The sequence below is a fragment of the Barbus barbus genome (assembly GCF_936440315.1).
Source record: "Barbus barbus genome assembly, chromosome: 21".
In the NCBI taxonomy this organism is placed as follows: Eukaryota; Metazoa; Chordata; class Actinopteri; order Cypriniformes; family Cyprinidae; genus Barbus; species Barbus barbus.
The window spans coordinates 23,539,667-23,561,450 of record NC_136749.1 but is presented as its reverse complement, the minus strand read 5'-3'; the positions used below and the strand labels follow the sequence as shown (position 1 = coordinate 23,561,450).

The window sequence follows — 21,784 nt, the reverse complement described above, 5'->3', positions numbered from 1 at the left end:
AAGGGGCGGAGTCCGGTGGCCGCACGCGCTCCCCTCTCGGGGCCGGGAGCGAGTGGCGGCGGCGTCTCTTGCGTGGCTTCGTCCAGCTCCTGGGTTCCCGGCGCTTCTGGGGGATTCGGCGGCCGGCATCCTGGCCCGTCAGCCGCCTAACGGGTGCGGCAGTCCTCCTCGACGCACCCTTCCTGGACCCACGAGGACACGAGCGTGCATGCACGGGGAAGAGACCGGTCTCCCGAGGAGAGGCGCGCTCGGCGTTTGCCTCCCCCCTGTCCATCATCACCACCCCGTCCCGTATTCGCCGCCCTTCACCAGGCTCCCGACGGGAGTGGGTGTGTGAGAGAGGAGGGGCGCTGAACACGCAGGGCTGGCGGCGTGTGATGAGGCGCACCTGACGTGAATAGAGCCTCATCACCACCGCTGTTTAAACGACGAGCGCGGCTCTTCTCGGGAGACCGGTCTCTTCCCCGTGCATGCACGCTGGTGTCCTCGTGGGTCCAGGAAGGGAGCGTCGAGGAGGACTGCCACACCCGTTAGGCGGCTGACGGGCCAGGATGCCGGGCTGCCGAATCCCCCAGAAGCGCCGGGAACCCCGGAGATGGACGAAGCCGCACCACTCGCTCCCGGCCCCGAGAGGGGAGCGCGTGCGGCCACCGGACTCCGCCCCTTCCCTGGACCCTTCCCTGACGAACACTACCCTCCTTCACTAGCCCCGCGGCGCAACGAGGACACCAGATTCCCCGTTTATTTGGACACTTTTCCCCCTTTGGACACTTTTGGACATTTTTATTGTTTAATAAAAACCTCTCCGAGGCTTGACGCTACACCCACTGTGTCTGTCGTTGGCTCCTCCCGCCACAATTGTTTCTCATGACTTGGAATAACTTGCAACAGAAACCTGGCAGACTGTTCTACCAATGTTAAAGCAAAAGTAATTTAGGAAATTTAGGTATGTGGCAGCTACGTTCTTCAAAATAAAGGTTCTTGATCTGCATTTATGAAGAACCATTAACATCTATGGAACCTTTCCATTGCATAAAAGGTTCTTTATAGTGGAAACAGGTTCTTTAAATTGCTAAAATGTTCCAAAAACTGTTCACTGAAAAGTTATTTTACGGCATTGCTGCAAAAAAACAGTTTGGAACCTTTATTTTTAAGAGTGCAGCCCTGATCTTTGCAGTACTACCTAGCATACAATATGTGCTTGTCAGTTTAAAATATCTAGAACAAAGTGATAACACAGAGATGCCCCTCGGCCTGTTCTTTACATCACATTGCATCCGACACTAACACATCCTCGGGTGTACGTTCCTGTTTAGCTTAGCCACGCGCCTTCACTTTAAGAGCCTTTGCTTCCTGCTGTATTACATTTACAGATAAAATCAGCCGCTCATTTACTAAGCCTCTAAAGGTGTGGGGCTCAAGGGATTTGGCGCTGTTACTCTGTCCATCACAGGGAGAACACTGGGAAATTGAGTTGAGTCAAACTTTGTGTAATTAGAATCCTTTAAGGCTGATCTGAGACCAGTTGCATTTAAATTTTGTGCAGGAATATGTTCCAGTCGCTGTATGCAGTTGCCGTTTAATTGGGATATATTGTATTACTGTAAAAACAAAATAGGTATGGCACCTAGCAGCCAAGACTATACTTGAAATAGTGTTTTTAAAGTGTAGCTTTCTCTGAATGTGAGAACTGTTCTCATAATTGCTTGGTTTCTGTCGGTTCTGTGATCTGAATAGCTCTTCAGAGGCTGCTGACCTTTCTTTCAAAGTGCCAAAGGCAATTCAGTCACTGTTACACTATCTATAACTTGAACGGGTTTGCCAAGGCTTTACGTTATTTGCGAAGCATGCTTGGAACAGGGCGTCCGGCCAGATGCTTCTCTCATGTTGTTTCAGTAACATAGCGGATAAGAAGGGTCCGCAGAGAGTGCGGTTTCCCAGCAGACGCCCTCCTCGCCCCGGTCCAGGCCAGGCTGCCTCTACCACTCCTCCCACCAGCTGATGTGGTGTGGAAAAGTCCTGTCGCCTCACGGCCCAGTCTGCATTCCTGCCCAATTACATCCAGCCCCAGCTGACTTCCATTAGACTTGATCACAGCCCCGAGACGAGGAGGAGGGGGGTGTTTGGGATGCCGTGAGTATGTGTAGTAGAAGTTGTGAGTCAGAGCAGTGGTGACAGGTTCACTAGCAGTATGAGCTCACAACAACCATAACAAAACCTTTAAAGACACCTTTGCTTTTTGGCAGCTTTTTGGGATGCTGGGATGGGAAACAATATCGTATTATGAGCTTGTGATGTCATGTGTGGTAATTTCATAGCCACATGAGACAGTATGAGATCAGAGTGGAACCCGGCACCACACATGGGAGAAGTGAGGGTGAAATACAAAATAAACCATAAGCGGTTCATCATCAGTAAGAACAGTTGTATTTAATAATATTGTAATATAATTTTAAAAATGTCATTGTAATTATTATATTTAAGTATAATTATATATCAGTTAAATAATTATAAATTATGCAATTTTAATATTATTTAGTATCTATCTATCTATCTATCTATCTATCTATCTATCTATCTATCTATCTATCTATCTATCTATCTATCTATCTATCTATCTATCATGCATAATATGCATTTGCATTTGTATTATATTATTTTTGTATTTTACAATATAATAAACACTTTATTTTTTATTTTCTTTATTTTTATTTTATTTTATTGGATATGAATCAGATATCAATAGCATACTGTAGTTGCATTATCTTAAAGGAATAGTTCACCCAAAAATTAAAATTCTGTCATTAATTACTTACCCTAATGTCGTTCCAAACTCATAAGACCTTCGTTCATCTTTGGAAGACAAATTAAGATATTTTTGATGAAATCTAAGAGCTTTCGCATAGACAGCAAAGCAACTGACACATTCAAGGCCCAGAAATGTAGTAAGAACATTGATAAAATAGTCCATGTGACATCAATGGTTCAATAATGGGAAAAAAATACAAAAATAATGATTTTATTAAAAAATGTATTCTCTTCCACGTCAGACTTTGACGCATGTTCACGACAGTACCACTATTCTATTGTCTATTGTTTATTCAAATATAATTCTACTTTGTGCAGAATAGGATCTACCTGCATCCTAATCTTTCTGCATTTTTAGATTTTCATTAAGACATTATTTAGTATGTTTATTAAGCTGCTTTCCTCATGGGGGCCATTGACTGCTGTAGGTGATTTTCAGGTTTTACTATCCTTGTGGGGACATTTGGCTCATACACAAACACACACACACACACAATCCCTTATGGTTTAGTCATAGTGGCTCTGCAGACTTTCACAGTAAGAAACCAGAAAATAGAAAAATAGAAAAATCTCAATAGCACAATTCCAAAAAATAATCCTTTCTGTAAGAAAAACCTATGATTCGCTTTAAGAAATCATTTAATTTAGTTCTCCTGAACAAGCATTGCTTTTTTTGCCAGTGTCCCAGTAATGCATCAAATAAACGGCCTCCCAGGGTCTCGTTTTTTAAATGGTCCCACATCTGTTCGCCAAGATGCCGCTGCTAAAGCCGCTTTCTGATGCAGTCCCTCACCCAGAGCTGTCAGAAATATTTCTGCCTATTCTCGCTCTCCCCTCTATCTCTCTCTACTCTCTTTTTTTATTTATCTGGGAACATTTAGGGCATATTTTTAGTGCTGAGCCTTATCCATGACTGCGGTTCAGTATAGGGTCAAACATAGTCACATGCGCATTACGTAGAACCACTTCTTGCTGGTAGCTCATAAAATAACCACCCCGCATTCAAATCTGTTCTTTCTTAACATTGTATGTCAGGGATTTCAGACCTGAACTCTGTTCCAAAACCTAGTGACCCTATACTGCCTACACAAGCAGCTGCCTTCTATAGCAGCATCCTAACTGAAATGAAATGACATGATTTAATTATTAATGTTGAAAGAATAAGAATAAAATAATAATAATTATAATAGATGGCAAAAGATTATAGCCTTTGGCTTTTAATTATTTAATTAATAAAATAATAATTACTATTTATTAAAAATGGCTATTTTATTTAATCTTGTTGAAATTACTTAAATTATTTAAGGGATAGTTTACCTAAATTTGCTGTCATCATTCACTCACCCTCATGTTGTTCCAAACCTGACGTTGTATCTTGCTGGTTTGACTGTTCTTTCTCTTTGTTTTGTTTTGGTTGTTTAGTTTTTTCGAGATTGAGTTCTTTGAGATTGATTCAAGCTTTGCTGGCAGCCTGTGTTTGTTGCTACCCATAATTCACTGCTCTACCTCATGACAGACAGCACTGCTCTTGATCGGCCGCTACGGCTCTGTGATGGATTACTCCAGACTAAATGCATCGCTAAAGACGCACACACACAACCCTGTTGAATTGTTAACCAATTTTTGTGAAGCAGGTTAAACACAAACATGCACGGAGCACAACACACCTAATCTTTTATAAACATTATACACCAAATTACATGCACAAATTCATCACACAAATACACATTGAGTCACACAAACAACAAACGTGGCCCCTCTGGTTGGGCCTCTTTAACAAGGTAATGCATCATAAATTAATTTGGCTCCCAGTAAACATTGTTGAAAAATGAGAGTGATGGATGGGTGCCATGGGGAGGAGAGCCACGAGCTCCTGAGCGGCAGTGTGTGTATGTGTGAAAGACAGACTGCGGCTCTGTTCCTAAACCTAGGAAGCTTTTTAGGGCATCGTAGGCGTGTTCCTGATGCAAAGTCTGTTCTGGTAGGTAGGGAACTTAGTGAAGATATCTTATAAGGCAGCATAATTGTGTCTGAAACGACATGCTGTTCTAGCCTACCTAGTTTGTGAACAGTTTTATTTTTACTACATGGAAGCATTTGCTGTTTTCCAGTTGAAGGAAATAATGTTTTAAATTTATTTATAGTATTCATATAATATTATAGTATTCAATCATTTAAAATTAGCTTTTATTTTTATATTTTCACTTTTTTAATTTTGTAGTCATTTTATCTGATTTTTATTTTTAATTTTTATGGTTAAATAATAGGATTTATTTAATTTTAAGAAATTTTGTTTTGTGCTTTTGTCATTTTTTTTTTTTTTTCATTTTTTTTTTTTAAGTAATACCATTTAGGTTTAATTTATTTTTTATTTCAGTTTTATTTTTTTATTTTTTTCCAGTTAGTATTTTTAATAAACTTACTTCAGGTAGTTGGTAAAGAAACATTTTTTTTTTTTTAGTTTAAGATTTTCATATAATAGTTTTATTATTTCAGCTTTAGAAATATGTGCTTAATAGTTTTAACAATCATAACTGTGGCTGGCGCTAGCTTTAGCCCCTTCAAAATGGCATCAAAAAGTGCAGAAGTGTGCAAAATGGGACATACCTTCTTTGTTTTCACCACAGTAAGTCAGTATGTGATGAAATCAATCCCAGAATGCATTACAATGAGCCCAGGGAAAATATCCAATATGGCAGACGAAGAAAAATACATTTATTTTTACTAATTTAATACAGAAATATATCCATAAAAAATTACCATTTTACCCTGACTAGTTTATAGAGTATGTATAAAACTGACAAATTTTTGATGAATATAATTATGCTTTTCAGATTATTGCATCATACCTCTTACTGCATTGAGTTTTCTGTGCACTTAGCTTATGAAGTGCTATTTTCTAACAGATGTTGCCTATTTAGAGCGTTCCAAATCACTTATTAGGCTTCTGTTCCATTTAGAATGCTGCCTTAGAAGGCAGCTGTCTATATAGGCAGTAGGCAGTTCACTAGGGTTTGAAACGGAGCTTGAAGTACTATATAAATGATTGTGGATGATTGTACAGACATTGAGTCATACACATGTTTTCAGGTCATGGGCTGCTAGTCTTTATGGTGGTCATTTAGCTGTGGAGAGACCTTTGAGAGTGAGGGAATAAATGAAAAACCCTGCCAGAAAAACAGCAGGAGAGGGAGAATAACCAGGCTGGAAAGTGTGATATCCCACAGCAGCGACCACGATGGTAGAGGAGACTTGCGTTTTCCATTTTGGGATTCAGCTGCGTTTGCACTGAAGACACTGACAGTCTCAGCACCTTTGCACCTTCAGGAACAATAAGACCTCACCTGGCGCGCACACACATACTTTTTTTCATCCGTATCTCTGCATGTTGAAGGATGTTCCCACTTAAAATCCACTCTTGTCTCTTTTTCTGGTAAAACCTCATCATTTCCACTTGCAGTTGCAATTATCGCTGCCCATTTTTTTTTCTCCATCCTCTTAAAATGAGGAGCAGCAGCCCTGATGCGGTGATTAACTCTAAATTGCAACAGCTGTTAATGGCAACTCCAATTAAGACTGCAGGCATCAATTTAGTGGCAATCTATAGCATTAGTGTGGTTTCATCTTTTACCAGCCCTGTTAGCCACCCAATGGTGACAGAAGCCTGTCACTCAGGCCTGCAAATTACTCTGATTGGTCAGAGAATAGAGAGTAGGTTGCTTTAGGGTGGCCGTCTTTTGACATGCTGGCTTTCCTGTGGTGTGTGGAGTAGTGCAGCTTAGTAATGAACGATCTACGAATGCTATTGCATCCTTGAGCAAGGCATTTAACCTCAGGATGCTCCAAGGTCACTGTTTTTTAAACAAAACATCATGCTGTTGTGTTTAAAGGTTTTTTGTGATGAATTATTATTGACAGTGACTCAATCATTTGTGGAGAGAGAAGCAGAAAGCCTTTTTTAATGTCGTCAATATTTGGCAAATAATTTAAATCATAGATCAAATATCACATTAAAGGTGGGGTAAGTGATTTATTGTTGATATTTTAAATAAAAAAAACAAACACGTCCCAAACCCAAAAGGGTCTCGCTGCTATTTTGATAGCTCCGCCCCACACATACATAACGCAACCAAGGCAACGATTAGTTCTGTGAAACAAAGCAAAACCAATGTTACTCACCTATTGAGAAGAAACAAAGCAACCTCAGCATGCGATCGCAGGCCTTCCCGCTCCTTGAGTTCTCTCCAGCACTGGAAAGCTGATCTGATATTTACACGGATCCTACTTATCGTAACACCGTTTCTACACTGGACACGAGCGGCGCGACAAAATACTATAGAACTCAAGTGTTAAGTAATTTATGAATAATACCTAGGCCTAATTCTCGGTTATTAGCACTTATTGACTATGTTTAGGCATCATAATGATTTCATTGTTATTAAAAAAAATGTGTGTGTATACACACACACACACACACACACATATATATAAAATGTAAACATTTCTATATTTATTATTATTATTATTTATAAATGTTTATAGATATATTGTACAAACTGCATTATTATTATTATTTGTACTATTTTTATAATATATACAAATATATATATATAATGTTTTGTTTATTTGTATTATATCAAAATATACATTTATATTTTTATTATTATTATTCATAAATATATTATTTATAAATTGTGTTATTATTTTAAGTTATTTATTTTTACTTAAAACCTGTTCTGAAAAAGACCCAGTTCTCAGTTTCTGGCTATGTTTAGGCATCATGTAAAGACATCATTTCAAGAGAGGGAATAAGATGGAAATTGATCACCTGGCTGGTTTAGTGACAAACGACTCTTTATATGGTCCCACGGCATTAATCGAAAGATGGTATCGATTTTATCATTCATTTTTAAACAACCATCATTGTAACATCCTAATGGCTCTTCTAGGCCTTCTATTTTTTCCCAATCCTCCCTTTGGCCTTCGCTGGCAGAGCTCCAACTAGAGCACTCTGTCCCTATGGGCTAATCAGCTGAGCACAGGCCCATTGGCTGGTCTGTTAGTTCTGGCTGTAATGCAGGCGGTGGGAATGTGTGTGAGCTTCCCAGCCCTGTTTAATCTCTCCTCTCTCTGGAATGCTGATACTCTGAAGTGCTGCTTCAGCAACACAGACCATTCCAAGCACAGAAATATAGAGAGTAGAGCATCAACAGCACGGGCAAACCTTGGATACCTGTCTCAGATGTACCATAGACAGTCCGTGCAGATGCATTAGTTTGCATGAAAGGTTCCACCCTTGACTTTGCTTCTCCTGCAGATAAAGTTTGTAACGAGACTCCTGGGCTCCAAATGGTTTAGATATTATTAAATATTTATGTTACGTTCATTAAGCATTTAAAAACTATTTATAGAGCCATCAGCGAGAGGAGAGTGGCATGTTACTCCGTCAGTAGCTGTGAGAATGTAGCGTGGTCTTTTTTTGCTGAGCTCCTGTTAGAGAGAAGCAGAGCGTGCTGACTGCTTCGTGACGTTTTGAGCAGGGCCAGAGCTGTCCGAAAGGAGACACAGAGGTCTAGGTGAGATGTGGATTGGTATGACATTCACAGATGCTTGCTGAAATCCCCATCGCTCAGTTCTGGGAAAGGAGGCAGCAAGGACAGAACGAACTCTGTCATACGGAAATCTGATTTTTACTTAGTCCCTGTGGTGATAATAAACTTTTTTCTTTTTTTTGTTTCTTTTTTGGACATTGCAGGCCAAGAACAAACACTATGTAAGAGTGTCTTCTGTGTTTTGTTTTAGGTTTTTTTCCATAAATTTGTTTAGTTTTTAATCATTGTTTCTATTTCATATTCTACATTATTGTATATTATTCTGTATATACATATTTTACTATCTGTTCATAATACAAATCATCAATTCGTCATTCAAAACATTCACATAGTCTTCTGTAACAATTACTATTTATTTATAATAAAGTAGTTTAATATTAATTGTACCAGGCAATGCCCATTCATTAAGGAAGCTGTGCACATCCGTGTGTGTGTGTGTGTGTGTGTAAGAACAGTTGCTCACATGTACTCAGCTCCACTGATGAGTTACTCATAACTGAATAAGTAACTTTTAATGAATAGACACACATTTTTATGGCATGTCTTTTCCTGCATTTAATTTGTTGTTGCCCATCATCCACGACCAGTAAATGGTCTCATTTTGGATTTCAAAGGTAGACTCTAAAGAGCATAATTTGATCAATTCAGTTGCCCTCTTCTCCATGACCTGGACCAAACCACATTTCATAAACTGTAAGGTGAAAGGCATTAGAGCTTACATAGAGAGAAAAAGAGAGCTGGAGACATTGTGTCCTCGGGTTATGACGAAGACCCACATACATATGTTCATCTAACGTTTCAAAACACAACCCGAGGAACAAAAACATGGCCTTGTCCTCCACACTGAATCATTTTGGAAGCATACCGATACTTGAAGGTATATATAACACACACACACACAGCTCTGTTTTCAGTCTTGTTAAGGGGCCTGAAGGAAGGGCCGGTGTTTTCATTTCATATTCATAAATCATTCATACATCTCACCACATCCGTCCTTTAGAAAATCAGCCCCTCGTCTTCATATTGAGATTCCAAATGTATTTTCCCATCCACATCACAGACGTAATCCCCCTGCCTGTCACTCTTTCCCAGCTCTCAGCTTTGACGAGAGTGACACATTTATGAGATATTTTCACTGAGCTCTTATTCTTTTGTATTTCTGAGGTTTTGGCTCTCTAATACAATTAAATAAATGTTTCAGGCTGAATAAGGGTGGAGTCCAATCTGAAATGTTAACCCCTCGCCCTCTGGGAAGCGGGTAGCTCCTTTAAAGTAGCGGCACTGAAGGGATTTCCAGATTAAACTTGTTTTTAGAATTTAATTTAGAAACCTTAATTAAACTGTAAGTGTTTTACATAGAGATGTGAGGTCGTTTCAACATGTACTGGTGTTAATCTGTCATTTTATTGACAATTGAAATGAAAATGTCAATATTTTTCCAAGGAGGAAATTATAGGCTGTTTCTGGAGTTTTGTCATTTTAACAGGGGCTATTCATAGCTGCTGGGTTGTTTTTTTTTTACATTTTAATAGAGAGTTTGGTGTCAGTGTGATTTTTTTTTTTTTAATGCAAAAAACTCTTATGTACTGCAAATACAGTAAAAACAGTAATATTGTGAAATACTGTTACTATTTAAAACAACTATTTTGTTTTAAATTAATTCCTGTGATGCAAAGCTAAATTTTTAGCGTCAGTTTTCAGTGTCACATGATCCTTCAGAAATCATTCTAATATGCTGATCTGGTCAAGACACATTTTCATTATAAATGTAACATGTATAAAACAGTTGCTTAAGATTTTTATTTTTCAGGATTGGTTGATGAATAGAAAGTTCCCTTTTGATCAATTTAATGCATCCTTACTGTATAAAAGTGTTAATCTTCAAAAAGGAAGAAAGAAATTGAACCAGAACGTTTGTTTCACAGGTTATTGATTTCAAGTCTATCTAAATGTTAAAAACATAACTGTGCGCTTTCATACAAATACCTGTGAATTCTTCTGTATCTGTCCCCTGCATGATAGTCATCCAAATGCATGAGTTTAATCACAGAGGATTCTTACAAATTGTTCTTTTATGGATGTCACCCTGAGAAACAATTACCTTCCGAATAGGGCTTTATATGCTTTTGTTTGTTTACACGTTTTTATTATTAAATATTTTAAGAAGTTTTATTATTTCTTATTAAAAATGTTTACAGTTTTACTATTTAATTTAAAGCCCGTTTTATATAGCGGTCATTTTAGGCAGCTTTAAGAACACCCTTACAAACAGCGTTTGATGATTTTGCCGCTTGAAATGCCCTGCGTGGGGTGTTCAATAACCCGTTTGGATCTCAGCCAGCGAATGAGAGAGTAGAGAACATCTGGTGTGTGAGGAGATATCATAAAGCAGCCACAGTTGCTCTTTTAATCACTTTCACTTAATAAAAGAGTGATGGTCTCCTGCAGGGTCGGGCCGCACACATCACAAATGGAATATTTGCGCACAAGCACATATGTCAGATAACTCCTTAACTCACCAGCAGGTTGCCGCCATTCTCAGCTAGCCCACCAACACTTTCTGTTTTCACCTCTGTTTCTCTCACTCTGTTTCTGTTAGAAATTCACAGCCCAGCCTATGCAGTGGATACTACACCTTTAAAAATGTCTTGTTCATATAATGTTTGCTTGTGTTTTATTAAATACATATTAGCTACTACTAATGTGTTTTGTATAAATTGATTTTAAAAGCTACAAACATTTTTGTTTAAATATTCCCAAAACGTTTGGAATCAGGAAGATTTGTTTTATTTTTGTCTCTTATGCTCACTAAGACTGCATTTATTTGATATAAAATGGTAACATTGAATAATGCAATATTATTACTGTTTAAAAGAACAGTAATAATTTAATGTATTTCAGAATTAAATTTATTCCTGGGCTGAATTTTCAGCATCATTACCCCAGTCTTCAGTGTCACATGATCCTTCAGAAATCATTCTAATATGCAGATTTGGTGCCCCCAAAATGCTTATTATTATCAGTGTTAAAAACAGTTACAACTGCTTAATATGCTTTGTAGAAACTGTGCTAAGAATTGCATTTATTGTACTGTAATAAAAGAACAGTAATAAAAAAGACATGTTTACTGTAATAAAAGAATAGCATTTATTTGAAATAGATATCATTTGTAACATGATACTGTCACTTTTGATCAATTTAATTCATATACTGTCTAAAATAATTCTTATAACAAATAACAATACATAAAATTATATCAAAATAAATTGAAATAGTATATCAAACTTTTTACAAGTTTGTGATCAAATATAAGACATTAAATTTTTATTGTTTTATTTCAAGCTTCAGTTTTGAAAATGTATGCAAAAATGTTGTGTTTTCAGATTTTTTCTGTTTTTTTTTGCAAAAGTTTCCAGAAATGTTTTAAATGTCATATCCACCACATAATGCTATCACACATTATTTGAGATTTTATAAAAAATACACATTTCTTCATTGTAGTAAACAAACATGAGATATTTGTTTTTTCTTTACAGTCTACGCTTTTCCTCTGTGCATTTTAACCTGGGCCTCAAAGAGACAGATGCAGTATGTTCTCTTAGTGTGCAAGTGCTTTAATGCTGCTCATTTTGGTCTTTGCACACACACACATCTAAACCCCTTCAACAAACAGCATACAGTGTCTGTATCATGTGCGCTGTCTCTCAGACCCCCATTAGCCAGCCGCACAGTGTCTCTAGAAGAGGCCATCAACACAACAATGGATTCCACCTGTGCGTGAGTGAGAGACAGGTAGAGATGTACCCAGCTAAGGCCCTCCAGCATTTCATAGTCTTCATTTACACAGTTTTCAGCTTTAACAACTCTTTCAGTCTCCTCTCCATCCTGGGTTTCTCAAGTGGCAAATCGCAAAAGCAGCATGGGCGATCAGACCAAAATACCCCTAGGACGGTTGTAATCTCAGAAAGTTTTGTCTGAGACTCTTTGTAAACAAGGTATCCTCACCTGTAGCTGAGCCTTGCTCACTCCGAAGGCTACGTCCCATCTAAATGGGTGTTTTTTGCAAAAAGAGTTTATGCAGATCATTTGAAGGCTGAATATGTGTGACTGCATGATGATTGACATTTCTAATGTTCGACTGTGTGTGTTCTCTTCACAGCAACAGGAGCAGGACCCCACTAACCTGTACATCTCGAACCTCCCAGTTTCAATGGATGAACAAGAGCTGGAGAACATGCTGAAACCCTTCGGACATGTCATCTCCACACGGATACTCCGAGACGCCAACGGGGTCAGCCGAGGGGTCGGCTTTGCCAGGTAACCTTGACACCCGACACTCTCTTTGGACCATGCAAGACTAGCCAGAGCGTTTGTTCTGGAGGGCACCTATAAAAACATCCCTTAGTTTCTTTCTTTTCCTGCTTTTCTCCCCCTCTCTTGTGTGGCGCGTGTGGGGTGGGTTGTCTGGTTTTCAGGGTCACTGGCTGTGTAAGAGATCCCAGCAGAGGCTGTGTGTGTGTGTGTGTACGAGTGTGCCAGCCAGGCAATTAGCCGTTCAGCCATGATTGGGTGAGCAGAGCTGAATGGGGCCGCACAGAGGAGAGGAGCCACTCCAGAGAGCACAGACTAAATCAAGACTCCCAGCAGCCCGAAACAAACACTATATAACACCCCTGCTGCTCTTTATTTTCCCTCTTATGCTCTCTCTCTTCCCCTCTCCTCTCATTCTCTAAATTAACATATAAGGATTTTTCTTCAATTACAGAAACTTTAATGTCCCAGAGGTTAAAACTAATAGATTTCAACTTATTTTTAGTATATGAAGATCACATTCGAACTGGGACTTTTTTGTCATGCCTTCATCATTTATTTTGGCTCCTTTTTAAATTAGATTAATGTATCAATTTATTCAGTTTTAAACCTAGACACAGTTTTTCAATCATAATTTTTTTAAAAATCCTGTATAAAATTATTAATCATTGATTTAAAATAATATAGAATTTTATATCGTTTAAAACATAAACATAGTGAAATAAGCTTAAATAATATGTATTTATTTATTTAAAGTGATGGGTCAGTGCAGAGCAGGTTTATATGAAATATGTGGAGAAAACAGAAAAATCAAGGTAAATATCACTTGTGAGCAGATTGTTGTTATTTTGCATAATTTCTAATCATGTTGTCGCTGTACATTTGTCAATTTATTCAAACGTGTGAAAATATTATTTAACTGTGTATTTATTATGCATAAAATGCTGGCTATGAGATTAGCCTCCTAAAGGAGTCAATTATTTCATTTCAACGACATAATGTTATCAAACCAAATTAAAACACATTATTTTAAATATGGTGGAAATTGCATTTGTTGAGGCTGTGATGAATGTATATCCACTGTTGGACATTGTTAGTAGACCAATTAAACCAGTGAAAGTATGAAAAGTGTGTTTTAATAGAGTTCATTTTCTACAAGTCCACAGGGCCAAAAATGTTTGAAGAAATAGCTGAAGAAACAGCCATAAAGTAACGTTTTAAGAAGCTAAATGTATTCAGTTTGCAATGTGTTTTCACTGCAGTCATGACCGATGGCTTTAATTCTGATTGCCTCAAGCTGTGTGTTTCTCTTCGCTTCTCTTTCTGTCACAGAATGGAGTCCACCGAGAAATGTGACGTGGTGATTCAACATTTCAACGGAAAGTTCCTCAAAACCCCACCAGGAGTACCAGGCAAGTGTCAACAACACAGCGTGTTCTAACAATATTGCGTCCTAACCAGGTGCAAAGCGATAAAGTGACAATCAACTTGACATTTTGTTGTCTATTTTCACAGCTCTGTCCACACTAAAATCTCATTGCTATGAAGTCCCTCTCCATATAGCTGTATATTAAAGGAATAGTTCAGCCAAAAATGACAGTTCTGTCATCACTTACTCCCCCTCGTGTTGTCCCAAAGCCATATGTTTTTGTGAGTAAATGATGACAGAAATCTCTTTTTTTATCAACTGTCCTTTTAAATATTATATATGTTCTGATTTGCTGATTTTGACATCAATATTACACCTGTATCGCTCACTATGTCAAGATTTAGATATATATACGAAACCCCTAAGCTCAGTCTGATCCAAAGCTCTTGTGTTAGGAAGCACACGTCCCCCACTTTGAGTCGCTCTGCTCATCAGCTTCATATGACAGGATCTGATTTATAGATTGATTAATGTTTAATTTAAGCCTGGTGTGCCTGAGGAAAACAGTTCCCAGAGGGCAGCCGAATGTACTGCATATACTACAGACAAACATTTATACTGAAGACAGCATTTAGAACACATTTAATTTACATTACGTGATGTATTGCAGAGCGAAACGGAATATTAGTGAGATATGATGTAGGGTGGGACTTGATTTTATCTATATGCATTCAATTGGATTGGAAGAAGTGGGTTGTGATATTATTGGTTGGCATTATTTTTTGGCGTTGTTCCAAAATCATTTCAAGGCCAAATGTGTTATTAGATTTTGATGATAGATTTTTCTTTAAAGGAAAATTACGATTATAATCTTAAATTAGGGCATTTGTGGCATATTGCTGATTACAACAAAAAGTTCCGCTAGTCTCTCCTTTTCTTAAAAAAGTAAAAATCTAAGTTACAATATACACTGCTGTTCAAAAGTTTGGGATCAGTAAGTTTTTAATGTTTTTTTTAAATGGAGTCTCATTTTTAATGCTTAGCAAGGCTGTATTTATTTGATATAAACAAAAATACAGAAAAAACTAATTTTATGAAATATTATTGCAGTTTCTAATATTGGTTTCCTATTTTAATATACTTTAAAACAAAATTTATTTTTGTGATGCTGCACTGAATTTTCAGCAGCCATTACTCCAGTCTTCAGTGTCACATGATCCTTCAGAAATAATTATATGCTTATATGCTGATTTATTATCAGTGTTGAATCTGTTGTGCTGCTTAAAAAAATCAGCTTTGCTTCACAGGAATAAATTATATTTGAAAGTATATTAAAATAGAAAACTGTTATTTTAAATTGTAATAATATTTTACAAAATTACAGTTTTATTTCTGTATTATCAAACAGATACAGCCTTGATGAGCAGAAGAAACTTCTTTAAAAAACATTAAAAATCTTACTCATCCCAAACTTTTGAATGGCAGTGTAATAAGTTTTAACAGATTAATTAATATAAGTGCTTTTATAAAACTAAAACCTTCACATTTCTGCTTTATATCCCCAAAAATTGGTCCATTCACTTCCACTGTAAGTGCCTGTAAAGACTATAATTCAATTTTTGCTTATTTTAAAGAAAATGGCGGGAAATAATTCAAAATTGCTTTCCATGGTCATCAGCATTATGCTGATTGAGCTTAACTTGTATTGAACTCACAATATTCCTTTAAAGTAACAAACACTCAGCAGTCATGCTTAAAAAGACCAGAGACATTTATTAAGAAAGTAAATCCTGTCACCTTTAACCATGACAGACGCACACCCAAATGTGTAAACAGTGTTATTTAATGGTGTAGTTTTGCAAAGCTCAGGGTATTTTCCTCACTAATGTGCTTGGTGTTCATTCCCCTGCTGTTGCAGAGCTTTCTTGTTTCCCTTAGCGAGAGAAAAGGTGCGCAAAGGCAACACAAACTGAGCTGTAGAGGTTAGGGTGGATGAGAGAGAGAAAATTTGCGATTCCTGTTGGATGCAGTAGGTGTGTGTGTGTGTGTGTGTGTGTGTGTGTGTGTGTGTGTGTGTGTGTGTGATTCAAGGGAGGCATAGGCCAAGGGCTTGGGGGGTGTAAAAGCAACTGACAAGACAGAGAGAGAGAATAGGAAGAGAGAGATTGGAGAGGGCAGCCTGCAACTCTGGCAGTTGCTGTGTGATTTGTGGGGTGTAGCGTGCGGCTCGGTGTCAGACCCAAAGACAGAGGGATGATGGATGACTTCATCTATACCTCTCTCTCTCTCTTTTTTAAAGTCTCACTCTCTCTTTTCTCGGTACTAACAGACTCCTGGTCAACTCAGTTTTGTTGTTACCTTCACACTGTCTTAACCCGGTGCGACGTGATAAAGCGACAAGTGATAAAAATGTCTTCCATGTAAATCTGAGTTGTTGCTACTAATCAGCTGCAACCGCGACAAGTGTTTTCCTGGCCTCATCCACACTGAAATCTCATTGGTCTAAATAAAATATAGAATAATGTATGTTATATTAATATAGACTACTGTTTTTTTTTTAGTTTGGGTCTAAAAAAAAAAATGTTTTTGAAAAAAGTATTTTCTGCAATTATTTGATCAAAACAGTAATATTGTGAAATATTATTACAATTTAAGATAACTGTTTTCTATTTGAATTTATTTTAAAATGTGATTTATTTCTGTGATGAAAAGCTGAATTTTCAGTAGCCATTACTTCAGTTTTTTTAGTGTCACATGATCCTTCAGAAATCATTCTAATATGCTGATTTAGTGCTTATTATCAATTTTAAAAAACAGATGTGCTGCTCAATATTTTTGTGGACATTTTAAGGATTCTTAGAAAGTTTAAAAGAGACACATTTTTTTAAAATAGAAATAGAAATTGAAATTAGGGGCAGTTGTGGCCTAATGGATAGAGAATTGGACTTGTAACCCAAAGGTTGCGGGGTCGCAGGTATTGTAGGTGGGGGAGTGAATATCCAGCGCTCTCTTCACCCTCAATACCACGACTGAGGTGCCCTTGAGCAAGGCACCAAACCCCCAACTGCTCCCCGGGCGCCGCAGCATAAATGACTGCCCATTGCTCTGGGTGTGTGTTCACGGTGTGTGTGTGTGTGTGTATGTGTGTGTGTGTGTGCTTGTTCACTAGTCACTGCTGTGTGTGTGCACTTGGATGGGTTAAATGCAGAGCATGAATTAAGGGTCACCATACTTGGCCACACATCACATCCTTTCCTTTTCCTTAAATATTTTGTAATATTACAAATGTCACTTTTCTGGTCATGTAATTTAATTGAATTTGATTGAATAAAAATATTTCTTTCTTTCAAAAAAGAATGGAAAAAATCTTACCGAACCTAAACTTTTAAATATGTATTTTAAATGTCAGACATGGTATTTTTGCTGTCATTATGGATAAACAAATTACAGATTGATGCTTGAGGAAACAGTTTACTCAAAAATGAAAATACAGCCATTACTTACTAATAAAACTCATATGACTTACTTTCTTCCTTGAAACACAAAAGAAGAAATTCAGAAGGATGTAGAAGAATGACTCAATCACAAATTACATTATATATTGCTATGCCCCTTACTAACACGCCAAGGAGAGTAAAGACTTAAAGGGATAGTTCATCCAAAAATGAAATTTTGTCATCATTTACTCACCCTCATGTCATTCCAAATCTTATCTTCCAAATCTTAGTTCCTTTCTTATGCTGAACATACAAGAATATATTTTGAAGAATGCTGGACATCAAACAGTTGATGGTACCCATTGACTTCCATATTTCCTTCCCTACTATGGAAGTCAATAGGGACCAACAACTGTTTGGTTCTTCAAAATTCTTCAAAATATCTTCTTTTGTGTTCAACATAAGAAAAAAAACTTAAACAGGTTTGGAACAACATGAAGGTGAGTAAATGATGACAAAAATTCCCCTGCTTTATATAGTGGTCCCCATCCACTATATAGAAAAGAACAGTGTGAACATTCTTTAAACCTTCTCTTTTTGTGTTCCATGAAAGGCATACAAGTTTGGGGCAACACAAGTGAGAGTAAATTGACTGAAATTTCATTTTTGGGTAACATATCCCTTTAAAAAAACATTTTGAAAAAGAAAAAGCTTCTTCTGAGAAAAGAAAGGCAGAGAGTGAGAATGAGGTGATATTGTGCTCTCTAAAGTCCGGAATATTGCTACAGTCTTAGCCACCCGTCTGATAATGCATTCATCCTTGAAAAGGAGCCATGCATATATTGATATCCAGGTTTAAAGCTCAAAAATAGCACCTCATCGATTTTCTCTCCCTCCCCTCCTCTTTTCCATCTGTCTATCTCTCTCTCTGTACTTACTACGTAAGTGGATCATACGAGCCTGTGGAATAACTGTGTTTTGCCCGAGTGGTTCCTCTCGAAACTTGCTGTGAACTGAGGATTCTCTCAAACAGGTGTAGCGTTATTAAAACATCAGATATAAAAGGGATCAAATCTGCTGTTTGCTTTTACAGAAAAGCGTTACGCACCTGCATCACACCTATTCTTCTTTTTACAGAGTTTGATTGTTGAAATTTCTATGCTTGTATTTTATTCGATAGCAAAAAGAAAGAAAAGAACCCCCTTATTTGTCTCTTAAAGGGACAGTTCACCCTAAAATAACAGCTCTTTCATCATTTACTCACCCTTATGTTGTTCCAAACCCATATGACTTTCATGAAGTGCTTGCTATCACTTGCTCTGTCATTCTCCTCTTGTCTCCATCTGCTGTAGGTGTGTGTTTGCTCGCGTGTTGTCCTGATCCAGCTTACTCAGGCTTTTCTAACAGGCCACGACGGGGCCATCAGGCCTGCATGCTCTCATAATTACACAGGCTCTTAGGCAACTTGCTGATGCTGGGGTAGATAATGATGACGACCGTGTAATGCCGTGACCCCTGCATCACGCACAAGCTCCCTGTCATGGGACGTCCAGTGCTCCTTCCGTTCTGCCGATCTTTTCTACATGCCCAGCTCAAGCCTGTGGGCTCTGTCAGATCTTGGAGTGCGTTTCAGGCAATTTGACCGCCATCCTGATCTCGACCTTAATCCATTTCTTTTTTTTCTCCCTCCCTTCTTCTCTCCGTCTCACACTATTCATGAGCAAAGTGGCCTGAGGGAAGTCTTAATGGTGTGGGTTTGGGAATCGAGGCACGGATGTGGTGCCATAACACTACACACACACATATGCATTCATTCTGGAACGTTTTAGCTGATGGTAATTGAAGGTAAAGAGAAGAAGGTTTAGATATAGGCGCATATTTCTTATTTACCGTGACACAAGAAAGAAGCAGTACTCTACATAAAACTGAAAAATAACTAATTGAAAGGGGAATGGGTATATGTGGCAAGGGGTCAAGGTCTGGCTGGTTAGTTTGGCCCAGTAAGCCCCTGCTGGTAGATGTCGTAACTACACAATCTTGCTCCAAAAAGCTGTTTCTTTTTTTTCTTCTTTTTTTTTTCAGTTGAAAGCTGTTCAAAAGCAGCTGTGTATTGTGACAATATAAATATAGAAGCAACTTATATGTCAGTAATATTTCAGTGTAGTATAGTACATTTTTCACCAGTTCTATATTTGTTTCAAAAGGCCTTTGAAAACATGACATGGTCTTTTTTTTTCTTGTCTACTGCCCTTGACATCACAATTCAGGATAGTTTGCTAGTGAAAGGCTTGGAATTATCCACGTATTGCCATCATTTTATTTTCATATATTATTTAGCATTTTTTATTATTTATTTAAATAAAAAAATACATTTACATTTATTAATTTACCAGATGCTTTTATGCAAAGTGACTTAGAAATATATATATATATATATATATATATATATATATATATATATATATATATATATATAACAAGCAATACATCTTATTTAACATGTTATTTTGTAGTAAAATTATTATTATTATTTATTATTATTAATTTCCTATTTACTTTATTTTATTTTATTTTATTATTCAGTCATGCCAAAAAATAAAAAAAAAATTTAATCCTGGAAAAGGCAGACAGATTGTTGGGCAGGGTCGTGTGCATGTTTTCCCACAGACTGATCAGTAAAGTGACTTGTTAAATTGCTGTGTGTGTGTGTGTGTGTGTGTGTGCGCGTGTGTGTGTTGAGACTGAGGGAAAAGTGGGCCTGTACTGAAGTACTTACAAGCCCACTGACAGTGAGACTGTAAGAGATAGAGTACTTACACCCCACTATCTGTGCTGATGGAAGGGGAGGCTAAATTATAGGGTCTGTCAGTGTGTGAGAGGCCAGGCTGATGTGTGCATTCATGTGAGTGTGTATGTGTGTGTGTGTGCGACATTGGGGTGACCCATCAAATTTGGTTCCACTCGACTCGCTAATGCCTGTGAGACTGGAAAATCAAGCTACCGCGGAGCGATACACTCTCTGAGGATTTGTTTGCTTGCAGAGTTGATGTGGAGAGGCCAGAAATCACTCTCACAAGGGAGAGACCTAGTTAAAAATTCGGAATAAATAAATAAATAAACATTTTAAAATATATTTATTTTAAAATATTTTTTTATTTTTATTTTATTTATTTATTTATATATTTAATTTTTATTTTTATTTTGAAGATGCTCTTTTGCAGCCAGATGGTGTAGTTACGACATCTACCAGCAGGAACACTATATGGTTCCACAGTTTGAACGTGTCCTTAATCAATTACAAAGCGCTCTGTCTGTTTACATACCACACCATCAAAATGAAATGTAAGCTATCAGTCCCCCTTTCAAGATGAATCTGCCAGTAATCTGATGATCTGGTGTGATGTTATTTTTGGACTGTTTTGGGTTCAGTTCTTGCTGTGTTTTTGTTCCAGTGGTGAGGTCATACTGGAGGGGTCTCAGGTAAGGGTTTGGCGGGCCGGCGCTGAGGCGTGGAGGGATCTGGAACATTCTGATGAATTAACGAGCACTGAGCTGGCTTCTGACTGACGTCTTATGTTTGGATAGTTTGTGCTTCAGACAAGGCTCTCACATGTTATGTGTGGGAGAGAGAGAGGGAGAAATTCCATAAAGGACGTGCTAATGAAGTTGTTTATTTTCCCTGGACTTACTGGCGAACATAATGGGCGCTGGCACATATCGTTCTCTCACATTCTCTGTGTGCCTCTTTCTCTCTGTCTCCTTTCTTTCTCCTCTTTTACTGGATGTGTCACTCTCTATATTCACTCTCTATATTTAGTTCCACCTGGAAAGGCATGCATTGCTATTATTTTGCTCATTCTTTGCGTTGGATAATTCTCAAAATATAGTGACACTCTCAATCACAAAATTATCTTTTTAATAAAGGCTAATAATTAAGGATTTTAATAAAATATTATTTCATTAATCCTTTATTTAATTTTATAATAAAACCTTTTTTATTTAAATTTTTTGAATTATTTAATTATGTATACTTTTAAAAAATCCAGTTTTTTTTTATGTTTTTGAAATAAATCTATCAAGCTAACCAAAGCTGCATTTATTTGATCCAATAAATAAATAAATCGTATATTGTAATATTGTGTAATATCTGAAATAATTAAGTTAACTGTTTTCTCTTTGCATATATGTTCAAATATAATTTATTCCTGAGATGGCAAAGCTGAATTTTCAGCATTACTCCAGTCTTC

At 37.4% G+C, this 21,784-nt stretch overlaps 1 protein-coding gene across 1 annotated transcript in view; it reads left to right on the top strand.

Moving 5' to 3' along the window:
- The window catches only part of LOC306887594 (RNA-binding motif, single-stranded-interacting protein 3), a 131,305-nt gene that overhangs the window by 71,875 nt on the left and 37,646 nt on the right, over positions 1 to 21,784 (top strand). The window contains exons 5-6 of the mRNA XM_079445452.1: positions 12,580 to 12,737; positions 14,064 to 14,143. Of these exons, the coding sequence (XP_079301578.1) occupies positions 12,580 to 12,737; positions 14,064 to 14,143 (238 nt within the window). The remainder of the gene's footprint in view (positions 1 to 12,579; positions 12,738 to 14,063; positions 14,144 to 21,784) is intronic.